Below are 22,906 nucleotides of genomic sequence, written 5' to 3' on the forward strand. Positions count from 1 at the left end.
ATGAGCGTGAAGTCACAACTGTTTACATTTGATTTGTTTTAGCAGCTACGCACTGGCTCATACGCATACGCGAATGATCAGCGTTGTTATAATTACTAGCGAAATCCATAGATTCAGACTATCAGAATGGAATTACCCGACTGACAGGAATAACAGGTGAGAAAGATTGTGTATTATCTTCTCGGCGTATCCAAGAAAATGAAATCTTGACAGAAAATTTTTGGCCAGATCGCTACACTAGTAAGGACCAGTAGTACAGTCCACAGCCAGCAGCCGCTTAAGATTCTGTTCTGGAAGTAATTCGGAAAATGTGTTTTTCGAATATGTAATAACGTCTAACCAGAAGCTGGATAACTAAATCTGTGATTCTGGCAAGGTTACTGAAGTTAATCGGCGAACAAATTTTGACAGTGGCAGGAATAGCTACAGAATTGGTGATGACAAGATTGATTGTTAGAAGAAATGGGGACATCGCCCAAATTATGGAAGAATAAGACGATTCCAAATTTATATAAAAATTTCGTAATACTACTTTTCAATCTCATGCTTGAGAAGCTGGTGCGTATGAATGAAATGTGAAACTATTTCCTAACATAAAACATTTTGCTTGTAGTAGGCCTAATAGGCATTTGATATTGGTACTTCGTGGATTATATTCTGTCGTGTTATAAAAATGGCCATTTGTGCCAAAACAGTCTCATTTATTTGGTGTGTTACAAAATTGCTGCCATATTAGAAAGGCAGACAGTGACAAAATAGACGTAATCAGATCGAGAAACCACACAAGTCTTGGGTATTATTTGTATTAACAGCTTTTTCAGTATTAGATAACGACATGTCGATTTTTCATGTAGCAAAATGTTTGACTATCTTTGATGACGTAATAGTTTCTTTCACAAAAAGGAAAGCACGCCATATAAAGCTGCAGCAAGATTAGAGAGAAAAAAATGCTATGAGCTAAGGTTTGAAGAAATGTATAATTTATTGCTTATTTCTTGTCAGTATTGGTTTTATATATCCTATATTTAATTTTATGTCACACGAAACAGCAAGTTATTAACCAATAGACAATAAAGAGTTCAGATTTTCTGAAGAGTTCTTGTTCTCTCGATTACAAATAATCCCATCCGTTATTAATTACGAGATTTATTTATTAAAAGGGGCAGGCTGTCAAACCGGCTGACTGGGAGCAGGAGAGGCACCACAGGACATTTCAGTTTCCACTCTCTGAAAATAGTTTAGATGTGCAGTAGAAAAATGCTTTATGAAGAGGTGTGGCACTGCACTTTGGCATACTTAAGACCAAATAATATGTCTTACATTTCCTCGAGTACATATGTTTTATGTTTCAGACTTTTCCGAAAGATGTGCGCTACAAGATGAACGTATTTTGAAAATCCGATTTTTTTAGTATTGACCTGGTCGCAAACGTCGTAGATCCGGGGCTGGTGCGCAAAGCAGTCTGAGTTATAGTGGGTAGACTCCACGTGACCTGTATTTACATTTAGTGATTTTGCTGTTTCCCCTTCGTTTAGTCTCACGTCAAATGAAAACAAAACGTATATATGTGGCCGGGAGCTATCAAGTGAAATAAAACACATTAACATAATTACAGAAGGCTAAAATATGTCATTACTTTCAGATGTTATTTTATTTCCACCTTTCTGACAGCCTAATCGCCTTGCGGAACAATGAATTTATTTTTGTCTGTTTGCTAAAGAAATTTGACTTTAGTTAACCTTTTCCGCGGAGGCAGTCAATGTATTTGAAACGAAATGTTTAATTTCACAGTACTGGCTAGTTTCAACTGTTCGCTGCGTTTCAAGTGCACATTTTCATTTTCTAGCACGTATGGCATTATGGCATAATAAAGATCCAAACATGATATAATGCAGTACTGGTGCTCCAAGAAAATTTACATCCTGAAAACCACACTGTAAAGCTTAATATCAGGTCGAGGTCTACTTCATTGGGAATCTGGACATACAAATATGCACTTTAAGTATGCACTTTAAATGTGCACATTTTAATATGGTTCACAAAATTCGGATGCTCTTGCAGTATCCTCTGATGTCTTGTTTCTTTCATGACATAATGTATGATCTTTCAATGTTTTACACATAAGTACATACGGGCTTCCTACGTCATGATATCTACCCGAGCGCAGTGTTGCCTGTTATCTGAGCTCTCTGGCAACTGCTGAAGCGAACCTATTTCTAACAGGTCACGGGAAAATATTGTGAATAGTGGTTTGAAAAGGGTTACTTTCAAAGTAAATATCCTTTTACGTAAGTTGAACTATGTGCAAGAATGTACCTTGAGTTTATTAAATCACAGAGTGTTTCACTCTCATTAAAAATCAACTCTTTGATGACAAGCCATTTAGAAGAATTTCAAATCCTGAAGATCAGACATTTATGTCATTATTAAAAATTTTACTGGCACGTTTGCGTGATGTATCTTAAAGCGTAGCACGCGCAAAAAAGATCAACAGTATACGCGAAAGCTTAGCTTCTCTTGCAGCTTGAGACCAATATTATACGTGAAAGCTTTGCTTTTCTTGTAGCAGCACTATGTATATTAATTTAAACTATTAACTTTCCCTGTTTGTGTGTTCATGCTACTTAACAGTGATGTTGCTGTTGGCTGACTTCATCACATGTCCCATGCTCTGAATATCCGCTGTCATCGGCTGGTGAGATCACGTGACATGAGCTATGAACGGCTTACAAAAGCGCATCGAAATCTCGATTTCAACTATTCGGAAATTATCATGCGGTGTTTGGTGGAATTCCAATGTGTACTTTCGTAATACGAAAATACGCGCGTACATGTTGCTGCACATCAAAGATTTTTCCAAAATGTGTCTTTTTCCCTGAGTTTCGTTTTCTAAAGTTCCGGGAAATTGTACGCCCGTGTATAAAACCATAACCATTCAAAGGACTGATAAGGGAAAATATACTGTCACCCAGGAGAAAGTGTATTTTTAAACGGGAAATCCGGGAATTTTTTTTTTTTTCCTTGTCCACGTATACACCCTGGCATATGAAAATTTTATTTTGGAGTTAAATATGAAACACTTTGCAAAATATCTGTACTGTTGGTTTTGCATAAGTGCTATAAAAAAAAAAAAAAAAAAAAAAAAAAAAACTGGTTGTTACACAGGTGAGTAAAATACATGTTTGTCATCTGCAAGCAGGAGACACAAAAAATCGATCTTCGTTCTTAGTGTATTATTAATATCGTTTCACATTTGTACTTCTGCTGAAACTACTTTTCACTTCACCGAACGCTGCACTGGCTAATGTAGCGAAGCATCAGCTCTTGTGGGTAGACAGGTAACTTGCTACCATGTCAGAAGAACTTGGTGTGGTTTATTGTTGTCTCATCATTAATACAATATAAAGTTTTATCATCTTTTTGCTCATTACATTTATTTCAGTTGAAGGTCATTTGCCAGGCTTTGCACCACTGATCTTTGTTGGGTCTTTCTGCATCCCACAACAGTTATCTGATGTGACCTCACTGCATACAGTAGTTTGGTGAGGTGACATGAAATGTTAACTTGTAAGTGGATTTAGTAGAAGTAAAATAGCGTACAACCATTAGTAATACATGGCACGAAGTAAGTTAATGCTTACAAAAAAAAAAGAAAGAATATAAAATCCTGACAAAACTCACAGTGTAGTATAATAACTGGCAGCACTTCTGTAATCATGTTGAGAATGCCAGTACTATTTAAGCCTGAATGATCAATTCAGGATACTGTGCAATATGTAGTGTGTGTATTACCAGTCCCTCCCCAGTTCTGAAATCAGGAATGTTCCTGCAGCAGTTACTACCTCTGTTCATTGAGATTCTCATGCAATGGATGTTGGTGGTGTATCGAAAGCACAATCAAGTCATGTGACCCTCAAGCGGTGAGGGGTAGCTTGCCATCTCAGCTGTACTTGCTCTGGTCAACAAAGTGCAGTGATGCAGTGGCCTTGCATGGTAAACAGTCCCCAGTGGTGCTGTGTCAGATGCTGACAGCATGGCCAGCCATGTACTGAAAATGCAGGCTGCTAGTGACGGGCACTGGCAGGTGATGCTGTGACACCAGGCAGTAGCATAGGGATGAGTGAGCACAGTGGCCTGAACCCTGGACCTTGGAGAAGGGCGCAGCAGCGACAGCAGGCAGACGCAAGTCTGCGGTGGCAGCGTGCATGTACGCTGGACAGGCAGCGGTTAGGCAACAGTCAGAAATGAGGCATGCTGGTGCACAGGTTACTCCCTGGAGATACCCAAAAGCAGGTTGATGTTGCCAGAAAGGTTGACACAGCTGGATCAGCATTAGGTGTAGGTGCGACCCGTGGACAATCAGCTAGTGGAAGAGGCAGTGGGATATAGTCAAGGCTGGCTGACCTATTTCGGGCCATCTGTGGATGTGGAATGTGTTTTGACATTGATAACAGTTGAAGACAATATACTACTAAGTCCGAGGTGCAAGCATTTATGATAGATTTGCCAAGCTTTGTTATGATCAGGGCCCACTAATGTTCACGTAGGGACTGAGGTGGCATAGCATCAGGCTAAGGTGTGAGGTAATTTAGCTCACTGCTTTGGCAGTCTCAGGTGTTGCACTATGCCGCCTGAGTAATATTGCGGCCTTGGCAGTGGAATTTCACAGGCAGCTAGCTGCACCTTTGGAAGATTTGGTTCACCAAATCCTAGGCTGGTGCTAAATATATGAATTACTTGAATATTACGTAGTACTCTATACATTTTTTGCATATTTAATTACACCTTTCACACTACGATCTTTCCTCATTGTAATCCAGATCACATCGCATGGAGATGAGTACAGTGACATCTACTCTAGTCCTGGAGGTGATCCACTCGGTCGTTCTGTAATGGACGGAGAATTCGGGTGGATGGCTTTCTGCCATAGACAGATAAATGCTGTACAAATGAGAATCAGGATTACAATAGTAACTGAAGATGAGATTTCTACCACCATGACTCCGTGATGGTATCTATTACATCACTGCTAAATATTTTGAAACATTTGCGCCCTGTCTGTACAGATGCAAGCTCGTCCAGAGACCTGATATGTCGGAATCCTAGGTATTGCTCAGGAAGGTGATGCTCCTAATAGATATACCGTAAAAGCTTTGTCGGGTAGATGCTGCAGTGGGTATATTAGACGCAGAGCCGTAGTCTCTGTTATTGTTGCTAGAAGCCAAAAATTGAGTTCCAGGATGTCACATTCTGTACCATTTAGTAGGAACTCTTTCTCCCATGGCCCTAATCATTCTTTCAATTTAAACCACCCTTGCTCACAGCAATTTGTGATAGCTGTAACTGGAGTATATACGGAGTATACCCATTGACGTCCTAACCGCTGAAAATGAGGTTATGTAAAAAGGACATTTTGTGGGGATCCGTCTTTGGACCATTCTGTATGGGCAAATAGTAACTTTCTCTCACTTACATCACTGTAGCTCCTCTGCTATCAGCCTACTTATCGAGTACTGTTTCCTCTGTGCCCTATGATTAAATAAACATGTTTCCGAATCACTGCATACGAAAACAACTCAACTGCCACAGTTTCTTCAACGCTACACTACATGCAACTGCGCATCACTTCACTCCCCATGTTATACTTAAATCTAAAATCTGAAAATATTCGTAACTATACACCACTTACACTACATAACAAAGTAAACAAACATCATCTCCTGGAACTATCATGTGAACTAAAATGAACCCTCAAATTTCAACCCTAACTAGAAACATAAGCAAGACTCCAAACAAAATACACAAAAACTACATCACCCGTACATCATCTATTTCTCTATCTGTATGATTTGGAGCTTGGTATAATCTCGTGCAAAAATACAAATTAAAACAAATCCTTCATAAAAACAATTCTTGTAACAAAGCCCCCAAACTTCATAATACACTATCTTTTTTTTCATTGCCATAACTTTCTTTCTTATTTGATACACAAATGTGCACGTAGTTTGTGCGGACTCAGTTTGCTCTACCTTGTATGACCGTAGGATGGATAGACAGTTCACTAGTGAGGTCATTTCAGTTACTTGATACAGACCCTGATATGACATGAACAACTGTTTGTCCTTCCTTTTGGAGTATACAGATTTGTCAACATTACCCACTGTCCTACTAAGTACTCAGGTAGCTTTGCATTCCACTACGCTGTCCAGTCCTGTGTTTGAGGTCCTTTGCATTGGCTTTCTCTACCTGCTTCCATACCTTCCACAATGTGCTTTTGAAATTTCACACTGACTCTCCATTCTTCTGCACTTTAGTTTTACATGTCTTGAACAGTAATACCATTTTCTGACCATATACTACTGTGTTTGGGGCTAGGCCTTTACTTTGGTGTATCTTTGGTAAATTATAAGCTGCAACCACATATGGCAATAGTGTATCCCACTCATCATAATGGCTATTTACATAGTGGCTTAACATTTCTCCCACTATCCAATGCACACACTTTGTTCTTCAATTTGACTGTGGGTGCTGTGCACTTGTTCTTAACTTCCGAATGCACAATAGATGACACAGCTATTACATCAGCTCCAACATAAAATTGATGCCCAGTCTGTAGCCAACATTTTTGGAACACCAAACTTGAACAGCTGTTACCACACCATTTGTTGGCTTTCTGATCCAGGATAGCTACCATTACCATGTAGCATGAGAAGTGGTGTATGGTTGTCAGCATGTAGCAGTTCCCTACTGGTGTTTGTGAAAAAGAACCTAAGATTCCATAATAATAATAATTTTAAATGGCCTACTACCCTCCAGTAATATTTGCAATGGAATACACAGGTAACTCGATTCAGCATGCTCTGCACATGGAACACATTTCTTCATGTATTGCTCCACATCCTGCTCACTGGAATGCAACCAGTCCTGTAGTTCTACGAACCCCATGTCCTGGCAACACTTTCAGTAGTTCCTCACACATCATAGCTAGAACAACTTGCAGTATGACCTTTGTTTTCTTGCATAGCACATCTTTGTGCATTGCTTTACATTGCAAATAATTTGCAGTCCTTGACAACAACTTGCATTTTCTGCCACTCCATCACAGAGTGATCTTCTCTCCACAACACACCAATCTTCCTACTGAGGCCATCTATATTCCATATTCCTATAATTCTTTCCCGGCTTATGAATTATGTCAAAATGGAATTCAATTAGCCTCATTGACCAATATGATGGCCTATTAGATGAACCCAATAATCATTTTAATGTCGTGTGATGCGTGATAACTTTAAATTTTTTGCACTGTGGATAGTACTGGAAGTATGTCACACTGTAAATGAGGCTCACAATTATTAAGATTATCTGTAGTCACAGCAATAACAATAAGCTCTGATACAATTATGACTGGTTCTCCGCAAGGACAAGTACTTTCTTCAGTAGTGCCATCCTGTAGCACATGCTTAACGAACTACTCCATCACAGACTGCACATGATGATGTACACATTGTGGTTTATAGTTCATGTCCGATTCATTCCCAGTTGATTTTCTCTGTTGTATGATTGTGGTCACTGGAAAAGGCCCATGAGGATTAAACAGTTCTTCAAACTGTAAGAACAACTCCACCATTGCTAATTTGTGCATTCTTTCTAAGTGTTTCACTTTTGCCCGCAATGCCGTTATACTTGAGGCTCGCTAATGCTTAGGGTCCAAATTCATTCTATCCAGATAATTATCTTCTAAAATCTCTAAATTGGCAACCAGCAAAACCTTAGGCAAATCCAAGTCTTCAGTCCCAAAGTTACCTATTCTGACAGTCACCACCTGCTCAATGTTTATTTCCTGAACACTTACAACACACCATGTTTTGTCTCATTCATCTCCTCTCTCAGTGGCTCAATGACACATAATACGTTTACTGGCAAATCAATTCCTACACTCATCTGTAGCTGTTTTCCCATACATTTCAGTATTTAATTGCATGTATTCATCTTTAGTGACCTTACATGCAACCTAATTGGTTAATCATATGCGAGAAGTGTGGTCCCGAGAACAGTTTTCCCTAGATGAAACATTGTCCCACTGACTTGTACTGTGAGTTGCCCAGGGTCAGTTTTAGCATCTTGTTTACACAGATAATCCAACCTTAAGGGCACACAGTAACCACCACCAATAAGAGGGAAAACTTCCATGCATTCCTGGAAATTCTTTCTCCCCGCCTGAAAATCCAATATTGCCAATCCCAGGAAACATGGGTCATTACCCCATAACTCCACATAACTTATGCCACGGTGGGTTATACTGCCTTTCGCCCATCGGGCCAAACTTGCCATAGACAATTGCACACCTGTGTCTAACAAAACATTGTCTTCTCTTCCACCCACTAAGTCAGTTAAGCAAAATTTCACCTCTTCACTTGTATCAATTTTGCTAAACTTTACTGGGAATGCCATCTGACAGTCCTGGATCCCCCATTGCTGCTTGATGATTAGCTATGCTGCATACTTCACTAGCCACCGCACGGTGTGTGGCAGAGGGTGCCCTGTACCACAACTAGATGTTTCCTTAACTATTCCACTCTCAGATGGAGCGAAGGAAGAACGACACTCTATATACCTCTGTATGAGACCTAATTTCTCATATCTTATCTTCATGGTCCTTGTACGAAATGTATGTTGGCGGTAGTAGGATCATTTTGCAGTCCGCTTCAAATACCAGTTAACTGAACTTTCCCAGTAGTGTTCTTCAAAATGAATGGTCTTCTTCCCTCCAGGGATTCCCACTTAAGCTCCTGAAGAATATACGTAATACTTGCTTGCTGATCAAGCCTACTGGTAACAAATCTAGCTGTTCGCCTCTGAATTGCTTTGATATCTTCTTTGAATCTGACCTGGTGTGGGTCCCAAACACTTGAGCAGTGCTCAAGAATAGGTCACACTAGCATCCTATATGCAACACTTTCCTAAAATTCTTCCAATAAACCGAAGTCGACCATTTGCCTTCCATACCACAATCCTCATATGCTTGGTCCATTTCATATTTCTTGGCAAAGTTACACCCAGATATTTAAAAAACGTGACTGTGTCGAGCAAGACACTACTAAGGCCATATCTGAACATTATGGGTTTGTTTTTCCTACTCGTCCACATTAACTTACTATTTTGTACAGTAAGAGCCAGCTGCCATTCATCACACCAACTAGAAATTTTGTCTAGGTCATCTTGTATTAACCTACAGTTACTTATCTTCGCCACCTCCCTGTACACCACAGCATCATCAGCAAAGAACCACAGATCGCTGCCCACCCTGTCTGCCAGATCATTTATGTACACACATCAAAAAAAGTTTTGCGTCACCTTGGTTCTGAGAGTTCCGAAACCTGTACAGAAAATTGGAATAGAGATCAACATAAACATCATTTCCGCCCCTTTTATAGCTCATGAAAACCACACATTGCATGTTGTACCACCATACAGTGAGACCTTCAGAGGTGGTGGTCCAGATTGCTGTACATACAGGTAGCTTTAATACCCAGTAGCACATTCTCATGCATTGATGCATGCTTGTATTCGTCGTAGCATACTATCCAAAAGTTTATCAAGGCACTGTTGGTCCAAATTGTCCTACTCCTCAAGTGGTTGGTGGGTCACGTCATCCATAAACAGCTCTTATCAATCCGTCCCAGGCATGTTTGATAGGGTTCGTGTCCGGAGAACATGCTGGCCACTCTAGTCGAGCGATGTCATTATCCTGAAGGAAGTCATTCAAAAGATGTGCACGATGGGGCGCGAATTGTCGTCCATGTAGACGAATGCCTCGCCAATATGCTGCTGACATGGTTGCGCTATCAGTCGGAGGATGGCATTCACGTATCGTACAGCCATTATGGTGCCTTCCATGACCATCAGCGGTGTACCTCAGCCCTACATAATACCTCCCCTAAAACAGCTGGGAACCTCCACTTTGCTGCACTCTCTGGGCATTGTGTCTAAGGCATTCAGCGTGACCGGGTTGCCTCCAAACACTCCTCCGACGATTGTCTGATTGAAAGCATATGCGACACTTGTTGGTGAGAGAATGTGATGCCAATCCTGAGCAGTCCATTTGGCATGTTGTTGGGCCCATCTGTACCGCGTTGCATGGTGTCGTCCTTGCAAAGATGGATCTCACCCCATGGGCATTGGAAGTGAAGTCTTGCATCATGCAGCCTATTGCGCACAGTTTGAGTCATAACATGACGTCCTTTGCCTGCATGAAAAGCATTTTTCAACATGGTGGCATTACTGTTAGGGTTCCTCTGAGCTATAATCTGTAGGTTGCAGTCATCCACTGCAGTAGTAGTTCTTGGGCGGCCTGAGCGAAGCATGCCATCGACAGTTCCTGTCTTTCTGTATCTTTCCATGTCTGAACAACATCACTGAGAGATGCCTGGACACTTCCCTTGTTGAGAGCCCTTCTTGACACAAATTAATAATTCTGATGCGATCAAACTGTGGTATTGACCGTCTAGGCATGGTTGAACTACAGACAACATGAGCCGTGTACCCCCTTCCTGGTGGAATGACTGGAACTGATTGGCTGTCGGAGCCCCTATGTCTAATAGGCGCTGCTCATACATTGTTGTTTACATCTTTGGGTGGGTTTAGTGACATCCTTAACAATCAAAGGGACTGTGTGTCTGATGCAGTATCCACAGTCAATGTCTATCTTCAGGTGGTCTGGGAACTGGGGTGATGCAAAACTATTTTTGATGTGTGTATATAGAAAATAGCAGCAGTCCTATCATACTTCCCTGGGGTGCTCCAGATGTTTGCCCTGTCTCCAATGAATCCTCGTCATCGAGGGCAGCATACTGCGTTCTGTTATTTAAGAAGGCTTCAAGCCAGTCACATATCTGGGAGCCTATTCTGTACGAACATACCTTTGTTAACATCTGCAGTGGGGTACCATGTCAAATACTTTTCGGAAATCTAGAAATATTGAATCTACCTGTTGCCCTTCGTCCATAATTCGCAATATATCATGCAATGCTTTCTAGAACTGTGCGGATTCGTGGACGTGAGCTTTTCAGTTCCTAGGAAATTGGAATATATTCTAGAATTCAGCAGCAAACCGATGTTAAGGATATTGGTCTGTAATTCTGCGGGTGTGTTCTTTTACCCTTCTTACATACAGAAGTCACCTACGCTTCTTTCCAGTCGCTTGGCACTTTCACCGGTTGAGAGATTAACGATAAATGCAAACTGAGTAAGGGGCCAACGACGTAGGGTAATTTTTGTAAAACCGAGTTGGGATTCCATCCAGATGTGGTGACTTTATTTGTTTCCATCTCTTTCCGTTGTTTCTCCACACTAGGGATGCTTATTACACTATCATCTATATGAGACTCTGTGCGATGGTCAAATGATAATATGTTTGTATGATTCTCCTAGATGAACAATTTCTTAAACAGGGGGCTTAGAACTTCGGCCTTCCTTTTGCTATTCCCTGTCTGTACCTCCGTGTCCTGCACCCTATTCTGCCTACAGTCTCATTCCCAGTGCCCACTTTTTCTCAAGAAAGGAAAAAAAAAAAAAAAAAAAAAAAAAGAAACGAGTCCCTTACTCCGTCCATGAAATTTTTGGTGGATTCGTGCTGGCCATTGTGACATGATTGAACTGCTCCTGTTAATATCTGCAAATATTTTATCTCCTATGATGCTGCAGTAAGCTTTTCCTCAACACTTCTAATCTTTGAACATTTATTAACTTTCTTATCTTGTATGAAGTGTAACTTAACCATATGTAACAACTGTCTCTTACCAATAAGTCACAGCTGTCAACAGGTTGTCCACAAATACTAACACAGCCTCCTGTTGAGAGGCCAGACAAACGTGTGGTTCCTGAAGAGGGGCAGCAGCCTTTTCAGTAGTTGCGGGTGCAACAGTCTGTATGATTGACTGATCTGGTCTTGTAACACTAACCAAAATGGCCTTGCTGTTCTGGTACTGCGAACAGCTGAAAGCAAGGGGAAACTAAAGCCGTAATTTTTCCCGAAGGCATGCAGCTTTACTGTATGATTAAACGATGATGGCGTCCTCTTGGGTAAAATGTTCCGGAGGTAAAATAGTCCCCCATTCGGATCTCCGGGCGGGGACTACTGAAGAGGACATCGTTATCAGGAGAACGAAAACTGGCGTTCTACGGATCAGAGCGTGGAATGTCAGATCCCTTAATTGGGCAGGTAGGTTAGAAAATTTAAAAAGGGAAATGGATAGGTTAAAGTTAGATATAGTGGGAATTAGTGAAGTTCGGTGGCAGGAGGAACAAGACTTTTGGTCAGGTGAATACAGGGTTATAAATACAAAATCAAATAGGGGTAATGCAGGAGTAGGTTTAATAATGAATAAAAAAATAGGAGTATGGGTAAGCTACTACAAACAGCATAGTGAACGCATTATTGTGGCCAAGATAGACATGAAGCCCAAGTCAACTACAGTTATACAAATTTATATGCCAACTAGCTCTGCAGATGACGAAGAAATTGATGAAATGTATGATGAGATAAAAGAAATTATTCAGGTAGTGAAAGGAGATGAAAATTTAATAGCCATGGGTGACTGGAATTCGAGAGTAGGAAAGGGGAGAGAAGGAAACGTAGTAGGTGAATATGGATTGGGGTTAAGAAATGAAAGAGGAAACCGCCTGGTAGAATTTTGCGCAGAGCATAACTTAATCACAGCTAACACTTGGTTTAACAATCATGAAAGAAGGTTGTATACATGGAAGAACCCTGGAGATACTAGAAGGTATCAGATAGATTATATAGTGGTAAGACAGAGATTTAGGAACCAGGTTTTTAATTGTAAGATATTTCCAGGGGCACTGACCACAATCTATTGGTTATGAACTGTAGATTAAAACTGAAGAAACTACAAAAAGGTGGGAATTTAAGGAGCTGGGACCTGGATAAACTGAAAGAACCAGAGGTTGTACATAGTTTCAGGGAGAGCATAAGGGAACAATTGACAGGAATGGGGGAAAGAAATACAGTAGAAGAAGAATGGGTAGCTTTGAGGGATGAAATAGAGAAGGTAGCAGAGGATCAAATCGGTAAAAAGACGAGGGCTAGTAGAAACCCTTGGGTAACAGAAGAAATATTGAATTTAATTGATGAAAGGAGAAAGTATAAAAATGAAGCAGGCAAAAAGGAATACAAACGTCTCAAAAATGAGATCGACAGGAAGTGCAAAATGGCTAAGCAGGGATGGCTAGAGGACAAATGTAAGGATGTAGAGGCTTATCTCACTAGGGGTAAGATAGATACTGCCTACAGGAAAATTAAAGAGACCTTTGGAATAAAGAGAACCACTTGTATGAATATCAAGAGCTCAAATGGAAACCCAGTTCTATGCAAAGAAGGGAAAGCAGAAAGGTGGAAGGAGTATATAGAGGGTCTATACAAGGGTGATGTTCTGGAGGACAATATTATCGAAATGGAAGAGGATGTAGATGAAATGGGAGATATGATACTGTGTGAAGAGTTTGACTGAGCACTGAAAGACCTGAGTCGAAACAAGGCCCTCGGAGTAGACAACATTCCATTAGAACTATTGACAGCCTTGGGAGAGCCAGTCCTGACAAAACTCTACCATTTGGTGAGCAAGATGTATGAGACAGGTGAAATTCCCTCAGACTTCAAGAAGAATATAATGATTCCAATCCCAAAGAAAGCAGGTGTTGACAGGTGTGAAAATTACCTAACTATCAGTTTAATAAGTCACTGCTGCAAAATACTAACGCGAATTCTTTACAGGCGAATGTAAAAACTGGTAGAAGCCGACCTCGGGGAAGATCAGTTTGGATTCCGTAGAAATGTTGGAACACGTGAGGCAATACTGACCCTACGACTTATCTTAGAAGAAAGATTAAGGAAAGGCAAACCTACGTTTCTAGCATTTGTAGACTTAGAGAAAGCTTTTGACAATGTTGATTGGAATACTCTGTTTCAAATTCTGAAGGTGGGTAAAATACAGAGAGCGAAAGGCTATTCACAATTTGTACAGAAACCAGATGGCAGTTATAAGAGTCGAGGGGTATGAAAGGGAAGCAGTGGTTGGGAAGGGAGTGAGACAGGGTTGTAGCCTATCCCCGATGTTATTCAATCTGTATATTGAGCAAGCAATAAAGGAAATAAAAGAAAAGTTTGGAGTAGGTGTAAAATCCATGGAGAAGAAATAAAAACTTTGAGGTTCGCCGATGACATTGTAATTCTGTCGGAGACAGCAAAGGACTTGGAAGAGCAGTTGAACGGAATGGACAGTGTCTTGAAAGGAGGGTATAAGATGAACATCAACAAAAGCAAAACGAGGATAATGGAATGTAGTCGAATTAAGTCGGGTGATGCTGAGGGAATTAGATTAGGAATGAGACACTTAAAGTAGTAAAGGAGTTTTGCTATTTGGGGAGCAAAATAACTGATGATGGTCGAAGTAGAGAGGATATAAAATGTAGACAAGGAAAGCGTTTCTGAAGAAGAAAAATTTGTTAACATCGAGTATAGATTTAAATGCCAGGAAGTCGTTTCTGAAAGTATTTGTATGGAGTGTAGACATGTATGGAAATGAAACGTGGACGATAAATAGCTTAGACAAGAAGAGAATAGAAGCTTTCGAAATTGTGGTGCTACAGAAGAATGCTGAAGATTAGATGGGTAGATCACATAACAAATGAGGAGGTATTGAATAGAATTGGGGAGAAGAGGAGCTTGTGGCACAACTTGACTAGAAGAAGGGATCGGTTGATAGGACGTGTTCTGAGACGTCGAAGGATCACCAATTTAGTATTGGAGGGCAGCGTAGAGGGTAAAAATCGTAGAGGGAGACCAAGAGGTGAATACACTAAGCAGATTCAGAAGGATGTAGGCTGCAGTAGGTACTGGGAGATGAAGAAGCTTGCACATGATAGAGTAGCATGGAGAGCTGCATCAAACCAGTCTCAGGACTGAAGACCTCAACAACAACAACAGTACTGTGCCCAGCAAATTACATTGTACATACCTAATTGGGTGCATATCAACATGTTCTCTAGTGTTCTCCCCAAACTCCTTCAAATCATTGCCTGAGTCCACTTTCATGAACTAAACTCTGAACGCGATTCTCCCAAACAAACAATTTGTTGTCACTCACCATCATTCACCACAATATGATGATGAAGTTGCTTGCTGTTCAATGTCACTGATTCTCCTGACACCATTGTAATTGCTGGCAGCACTTATGGCACCAATGTAATTGCTGCATAGTTGTGGACACAACGTAAGCCAAGATGGTCAATTCAGGATGCTGTGCAACACGTAGGGTTCTTACTACCAGTCCCAAGGTTGTCAGTTGTCAGATCAGAAATGCTCCCTTAGTAGTAACAATCTGTACTCATTGAGACTGTTGTACTGTGGTGACTTGAATGTCGTCAGGCACGACCCTGCGACACTCGGTGTCGGGGAACATTGTTGTGAAGATGGCAGCAGCTGCTCCACTCAGCATAAGACAGCAAGTTTTCTTGTGTGGTAACCATTCTCCATTGGCGCAGCATCAGATACTGATACGACATGGGTGGCCAAATACTGAATGTGCCACTTGATTGTGACAGACACTGGCAGGCTGGGCTGTGGTGCTAGGCAGAAGTGTAGGGACAAGGTAGCACAATGCCCGTGCCATGCAAAAGCCAGAACATGGGTGAAGCAAGAAGCATCAGAGGCTGCTGGACCCGAGTCAGTAGTGGCAGAACTTGTGTACACTGGACAGACAGTGGTTCAACAGTGGGTCAGAAGCGAGGAGAGCTGGTGCACAGACTCTGAATCAGAGATGCCCAGAGGCTGGTTGGTGTCACTCTGGGGGTGATCCCAACTGGATAATTCAAGCCCTGCAGCATTAGGTCTAGGAGCAGCCCGCAGACCAGTAGCTGTCATAAGCAGCAGCAGGCTGTAGTTGAGGCTGGGTGATCTGCATTGGGCTGTCTGGTGGCATCAAATACCAGTATGTCTCGGTGTCAGTAGCATTCGAACACGTCATACTGCTAGGTCCGCACTGTGAGTATTTATGGTAGATTTACCCAGCTTTGTTGTGACCAACCCCCACTACTGGTCATGTAGGTACGGAGGCACTGCAGTACCATGCCAAAATGTGAGGTAATTCAGCTCACTGCTGTGGTGGACTGAGGTCTCACACCGTGCCACCTCAGCAGTATTCCAGCTCTGGCAGTGGAATTCCATAGTAGCTAGCTGGTCCGCCTGAAGTCTTCTTGGAGAGGTGTTAGCACGACAGTAGAGTTGTCCAACAGGAGTCCTTATCAAGCTGGACTAATTTGAAAAAAGGGAAGACTGATTCCTCTAGAGATATGTTCATTGTGAAGTGCTTGTTTAGAGTTTATTTAATCAATGTGAGAACATCCCAGAAAACCTCACAAAATCTCAGTGGGGATGTTAAAGAAATGTGCCATATGTGGAAAGGACCGTTGCTGTTAATATTCTTAATAGTCTGTGAGCCTGCACTGCTATACAAAACAAAAATATATTACTCTCAACATTCTATATTTTACTTGATACTCAGAAAAAAATGGCATAAAAGCAGGTGTATGCAGAAGATTATTTACTGTATTTCTTCCCTCACAACATTCGCAAAAGGAAAAGGAGATGTGAGGGTAGATTGATTCTGGTACACTATATACACACCATATAGTGGCTTGCAGTGAGTACAATTGTGATCGTAGATATCAGTGGGAAAGCATGTGAATAAAATTTGTGCACCACATCTTCATAGTAACTTTATTTAAAAATAATCAGTTGTATTACTCTGAACCTGATAAACTGCGCATTCATTTTGGAAGTATTTTCCCACACTACAAGAGTAACTCTGAGCAATCTATATGTCTCTCTTTGCATATACTCTTCATTAAATTCATTGACAAATATTTACCTAAATATTTTCAGTAGATATCCTTTGCATGTCTCTCAGGATGATGCTGCCATGCAGGTGTGTGTGTGCGTGCGTGCGTGCGTGTGTGTGTGTCTGCTGTATAGTTTTGAAGAAAGAATTGCCATAAAGCTACTTACATTCTCAGTCTTATATGCCTATTGATTTCTCAGGGCATCAGCTGTCTCTTCCATTATTAATATTCTACCAATGGCCTTCCATTACCATATTTGAATTTTCCTTTTTAGTTTATAATGAATATTTAACATTTCTTTACTTTGGTATTCCCTTGTTTTCTTATAGTGGATGGTGCTATTCATCGGGCAGCTGGTCCAGAATTGAAGAATGAGTGCAAAGGACTTGGAGGCTGTGAGGCTGGTGATGCAAAAATTACAAAAGGCTATAAATTATCATCAAAAAGTTAGTAAGTTTTGACTATAGTGTAATCAGAAATATTAGTTTGCAGTAGTGAAATATCGTCATGTAAAAGTAAAATTTCTGTTTATAAAAGACAAATTAAAGGTATGAGAAATACACACACACACACACACACACACACACACACACACACACACACACAGAAAATATTTTGAAAATTACAGCCAGAAGTTGACAATAAGTCATATTTTACAAAGTAGGATATTATGTGTTTTTACCCAGTGACAGCACCTGTAGATTGCTTCCTTTCGTGAAATGGCTAACCTGAGTTGTCTGTGCTAATCTCATCACAATGTTCTTCTTTTTACCACCCTTCCTCTTCCTTTTTGTTGCTCCCTTTCTTCCCAGTGAACATCACTTTTTTTGCTTGTCTTTATTAGTATTGCTTAAAAGGAAGCAATCTATGGGTGCTGCCAGTGGGTGAAAACGCATAATATCCTACTTCGTAAAATATGACTTATTGTCAGCTTCTGGCAGTAATTAATAGACAAAAGTTTGTTGGTTAGAGTTTTCAATTACTGAGAACAACTAATCCCATCCAGGAGCTTAAAGTACCAAGTAAATAATTACATGTGTGTTAACAAAGAGGCAAATGGGTTTGGCTAATATTTGCTTTCAGGAAGCACAGTTATCAAAACAGCTAGTAAAAATGCATGTTGTTGTTGTTGTTTTAACTTACTCTATATCAGCTATACTGTGTGTGGCTATTCATGTAGGTATGTACATCCACATCTGCACTCTGCAAACCACTGTGAAGTGCATGGCAGAGGGTATGCGCTACCATACCGTTTATTAGGGCTTTTTCCCATTCCATTCGTATAGGGAGTATGGGAAAAATGAATGTTTAAATGCCTCTGTGCATGCTGTAATTAATCTAGTCTAATCTTATCCTCATGATCCCTATGGGTGCGATATGTAGATGGATGTAGTATATTCTGAGAATCATCATTTAAAGCCGGTTCTTGAAACTTTGTTAGTAGACTTACTTGGGATGGTTTCTGTCTGTTCTCAAGAGTCTGCCAGTTCAGTTCTTTCAACATCTCAGTGACACTCTTCCACAGGTTAAACAAAGCTATGACCATTTGTGCTGTTCTTCTCTGCATATATTCAGTATCCCCTGCCAGTCCTATCTGGCACAGGTCGCACACACTTGAGCAGTATTCTAGGATGAGTACATGAGCGACATCTAAGCATTCTCCTTCGTAGAATGGTTGTATTTCCCTCTTATTTTAACAATAAACCGAAACCCGCTTTACCTACGACTGAGCCGACGTGATCTTTCCCCTTTCGTGTCCTACCTAAGTGTTATACCTAAGTATTTGTTTGAGTTTACAGATTTCAGTTATGACTCACTAGTGTTATATTCATAGGATACTACCAGGTGTAGAAGTATGAAACCAGAATTTGGTTGCAATAATTACATATCTGTTGTTTGGAGGGGGGAGGAAAAAAGAAAAGACAGTTCTTCTCTTGAGGTGAACCAGTCAGTGAGCCATTTTTGTTCCATTTCCTATGAATTGGAACATTGTTCAGTGAGAGCTTGTCCCAGTGGTGCAAATAGATGATAATCGGATGGAGCCAAGTCTGGGGAATAACCTGCATGCTCTAGTATTTCCCAGCTGAATGCCTCAGTTGTTTCCCTGACCTATTTGGCTATGTGGGTAATGGGGCATTATCTTGGACCAATATGACTTTCTGACTCATTTTTATATATTCCGGTCATTTTTCACATAATGCTGGTTTAAATCAATCATTTGCTGTTGGTAGCAATCAGTGTTATCAGTGTCACCAGGTTGTAAGAGCTCATAATAGATTACATCCTTCTGATCCCAGCAGACACAGAGCATTGTCTTTTTTCCAAAGCAATTTGGTCTCGCAGTGGATGCTGATGGTTTGCCTGGATTCATCCGTGATTTACAATGCTTAGGATTCTCAAAATACATCCATTTTTCATCAACTGTCACTATTCGATGGAGAAATGACTTTCTTTTGTATCTGGCGAGCACACAAGTGGTCTTTCGATTTGCTTGCTGTCTTTCATCCAGTTCATGCAGAACGCATTGTCCTACTTTCTGCACCTTTCCCATAGCTTTCAACCACAGATAAACAGCTTTCTACATCACATTCAATTGCTCCGCGAGTTCCTGTTGAGTTTGAGTACCATCTTCATCCAATAAGACCTGCAATTGTTGTCTTCAAACTTTTTTTGGTGGGTTCCCACACTCGTCATTTATAATGTCAAAATCACAACTTTTGAATTTTTTGGACCACTCAAAACACTGTGTTTTCCAAAGAGCGTGTTCACTGAAAGCTTCAACAAGCATTTGATGTGATTCCACAGCATTTTTCTTCAAACGATAAGAGAAAACCAATGCTGTCCACTAATCATAGTTCGTAGGCACAAAACTCGACATTTTTATGGATTTGAAGCAGATACCGATGTATGAAACTTGGATTACTGTGTGTAGACATTCGTCGTCAGCCATTACAGGAAGCAGATGGCTCTGTAGATGCGGTCTCATGGGCCCTGTAGTGTTTTGAGTATTTCTGCGTAAATTCGAGAACCACTCGGCCTTCCACCTTCTCGAACACACGATATTTTAGATGTGAGTGGGAGAAAGGAACACTGTCTACTGCACATCACCTTTCTGTGTGTGCAGGTGTGAAATCAGTCGCGAGCAAAAGGTCGACGTGGCGGTTGAACGGCACCGACAGGTACTTGTCAGGCGATCCATGGAAGTCGTAGTGAAAGCACACGGAAGAACCAAGGAACTTCTGTGTTATTCTGTGCTGTTTGTAATTGTGACTATTGTTAGTGACAAAAGAACAATTGAGATTCTGAATTGTGAAAAAACTCTTCATCTTAGGCTTACTGAAGGCAAGATGTATTTTACAATATGTTTGTAGTAGAGACACGGTTGTTAAGCCAACTCATTTCTAAATGGACTTAAATCTGTTTCTTATGAGAGACGATAAGAGTTACTTACGTGAAGCTGAATGTTTTGTGTGAAGTGTGAATTTCGTTCTTTATGCAGCTCATATATATCCATAGCTATTGAAAAGTATTCCCTGAGTACCTTATTATTTCACAAAGAGAGAGAGAGAGAGAGAGAGAGAGAGAGAGAGAGAGAGAGAGAGAGAGAGAGAGAGAGAGTCTTAAAGGTTCCTGTGACTAGCATCATCCCTTGGAGAAGTTTGTAGAGATTTCAGAAGCCGGCTATCCGGAGGAGAAGATCGGCTGCGTATTCCCAAGGAAGTCAACTCGTGTGAGAGAAGTGGGGAGTTTGCACATACATTTCATATGTTCTTCTAGTCGTCAAAAACGTTAGAACATGGCGACCGTGACAGGACCTCAAAAACAGGAAATTTAAGACCAGAAACGAGAAACATGTATGTTGATGTTGCCATAGCACCCAAACCAAATGGGATCAAGATTTTGCTCCGAGACTTTGGAACATGACCGAGTATTCAAAAGTAAAAAAAATCTAAATTGAGAAAAAGTGGAGGAGATTCCTGTGTGTTTCTTTAAGAAGATATGCGCCGAGATCACTCTGATTAAGATGATCTGGGGTAGGGAATATACAGCTCTCACATGCATCGCGGGGACGCAGACGCAGAAACCAACACCTGACGCTGCCGGCACTAGTTGCTGTTCACCAGTGCTGACCTGCTTCCACTTCCGCTCATCAACACCTATGCGGAAACCAACAACCAACGCCACTGGCACCAGTTGCCGTTCACTGGTGCTGATTACACATCCACTCACCGATGCAGCCCAGATTCTACAGGCCTAATTGGTCTGAGGTAGTAAATGTAATTAAAGCTCAGAATCTTAAGATAGACTCATTACATTCTAACTCAAATGCTCAGAGGGAAGCTTGGAACATCTAGAATCTTAAGTTAGACTCAGTAAATGCTCAATTAAATGAAGCTTTAAATGCTCAGAGTCTGCAGTTAAATTTTAAAATAGATGCACAGAATGTGACTTTAAGTAGAGAACTAGACTTGGTGAAGTCCCAACTGAATGCCCAAACAACAAATTTAAGATTGTTAAATGTTAAAGTCGACTCACAGAGCAAAGAATGTGGTAATCTATTCAAATACATGGATGCTTCAAAGACTGAATTTGACACCTTGAATAGTAAAGTAGAGGATTTGAAATTAGACTCTAAGAAAGAATTAACAAATTCCTTGGACATTCATGTAAATCAACTGTTCACTGACTGTAGTCAGAAACAGAATGATCAATTACAAGATTTAGCAAAAAAGTTAGAATTTGATGTTGAGGAAAAATGTAATACTGTAGAATCAGAAATCAATGGAAAGTTAGGATCATTTGAAAATGTATGCAATGTTAAGTTTGATGCTGTAAAGCAGGGATTGCTTACTTTAAAAGATAGTGTTGAAAAGCAAGATAAGTTAATGCCAATAATCCAGTCGCATAGTACAGGTATAAGTATACGAGTGAAAGAAGCTTCCAAGAGAAGATAGCAAACTCTGATATAGTAAGTATAGGTAGTTTGGAGGAGCAATTTAAAGGGATCATATATCGAAAAGGCACCGAGAGAATGACATTTGGTAGCGTGTCGCCCATTGTTTCTTCCGAATGTTCAGATACCCGAAAGGTTATAAATGACTTGTGGAAAGAATTCAGACTTATCCAGGACAAAGTGGAAAAATGGATAACTTCACCTAATGTTATGCTGACAAGTGAAGTAGTTACTGATTTACAATGGGGAGTGAATTTGGGACTATCGAGACAATTCTTTAAATTCAAGCCCAATGGAGATGTGCACCCGACACCTTTCTTGAAAAGGTTTAACCAAGCTCTACCGAAAAATTGGGAAGACTCTAAAAAGATCGAATTTGCTGTGGGTTGCCTTCTAGGAGAAGCCTCCGAATGGGGAACCGTAAATGTTGAGAACTTTTCCTCTTGGTGAGATTTTCAAAGGAACTTTAAAGAGAAATATTGGTCTGCTAGTGCCCAGGAAAAACTAACATCAGATCTGTGGGACCCGAAATACTACAATAATACTTGGGGTACCATGAGGAAGTATTTCGATTGGCATCTAATATGGGCGAAGTACTTAGATAAGTCGATGGAAGAAGGGGGGGTTAGTGCGAATTTTAATAGACGATTACCCATTTATGTGAGGAAAGATATATTATGTAGTGGTTGGAAAACAGTAGAAGAGTTGTTGTCCTTTGTGGATGCACTGGTTGCATTAAATAAGGGCCGCAATGAAATCTTGCACCGAAGTGATAGCCCGAACTACAAAAGAACAGTGGTAATAATTTTAAAAAACATGAGGCTAACCTAGCTAGAGTACACCAGTGCAACAGGAAAAATAGTAACAACAGTTATCAGAAAAAGCACCCACCTTCGAATTTAGGTCCAGTAACTTCTCAGGAATTTTTACCGAGTAGTAATAGAGTAAAAAGTGATAACATAGTACCTCGCTTCGGTAACCAACCTGTGATTACGGACAATGAGGAAAACATAGTGCGATCTGGATCCAGGGCCG

At 40.6% G+C, this 22,906-nt stretch overlaps 1 protein-coding gene across 5 annotated transcripts in view; it reads left to right on the forward strand.

Moving 5' to 3' along the window:
* The window catches only part of LOC124709755 (ADP-ribose glycohydrolase MACROD2-like), a 93,461-nt gene that overhangs the window by 32,205 nt on the left and 38,350 nt on the right, over positions 1-22,906 (forward strand). For all 5 annotated transcript variants that reach the window (XM_047240866.1, XM_047240867.1, XM_047240868.1 and 2 more), the window contains one exon: positions 17,247-17,363. In XM_047240866.1, the coding sequence (XP_047096822.1) occupies positions 17,247-17,363 (117 nt within the window). The remainder of the gene's footprint in view (positions 1-17,246; positions 17,364-22,906) is intronic.

This window comes from Schistocerca piceifrons, chromosome 1 (genome assembly GCF_021461385.2).
Source record: "Schistocerca piceifrons isolate TAMUIC-IGC-003096 chromosome 1, iqSchPice1.1, whole genome shotgun sequence".
In the NCBI taxonomy this organism is placed as follows: Eukaryota; Metazoa; Arthropoda; class Insecta; order Orthoptera; family Acrididae; genus Schistocerca; species Schistocerca piceifrons.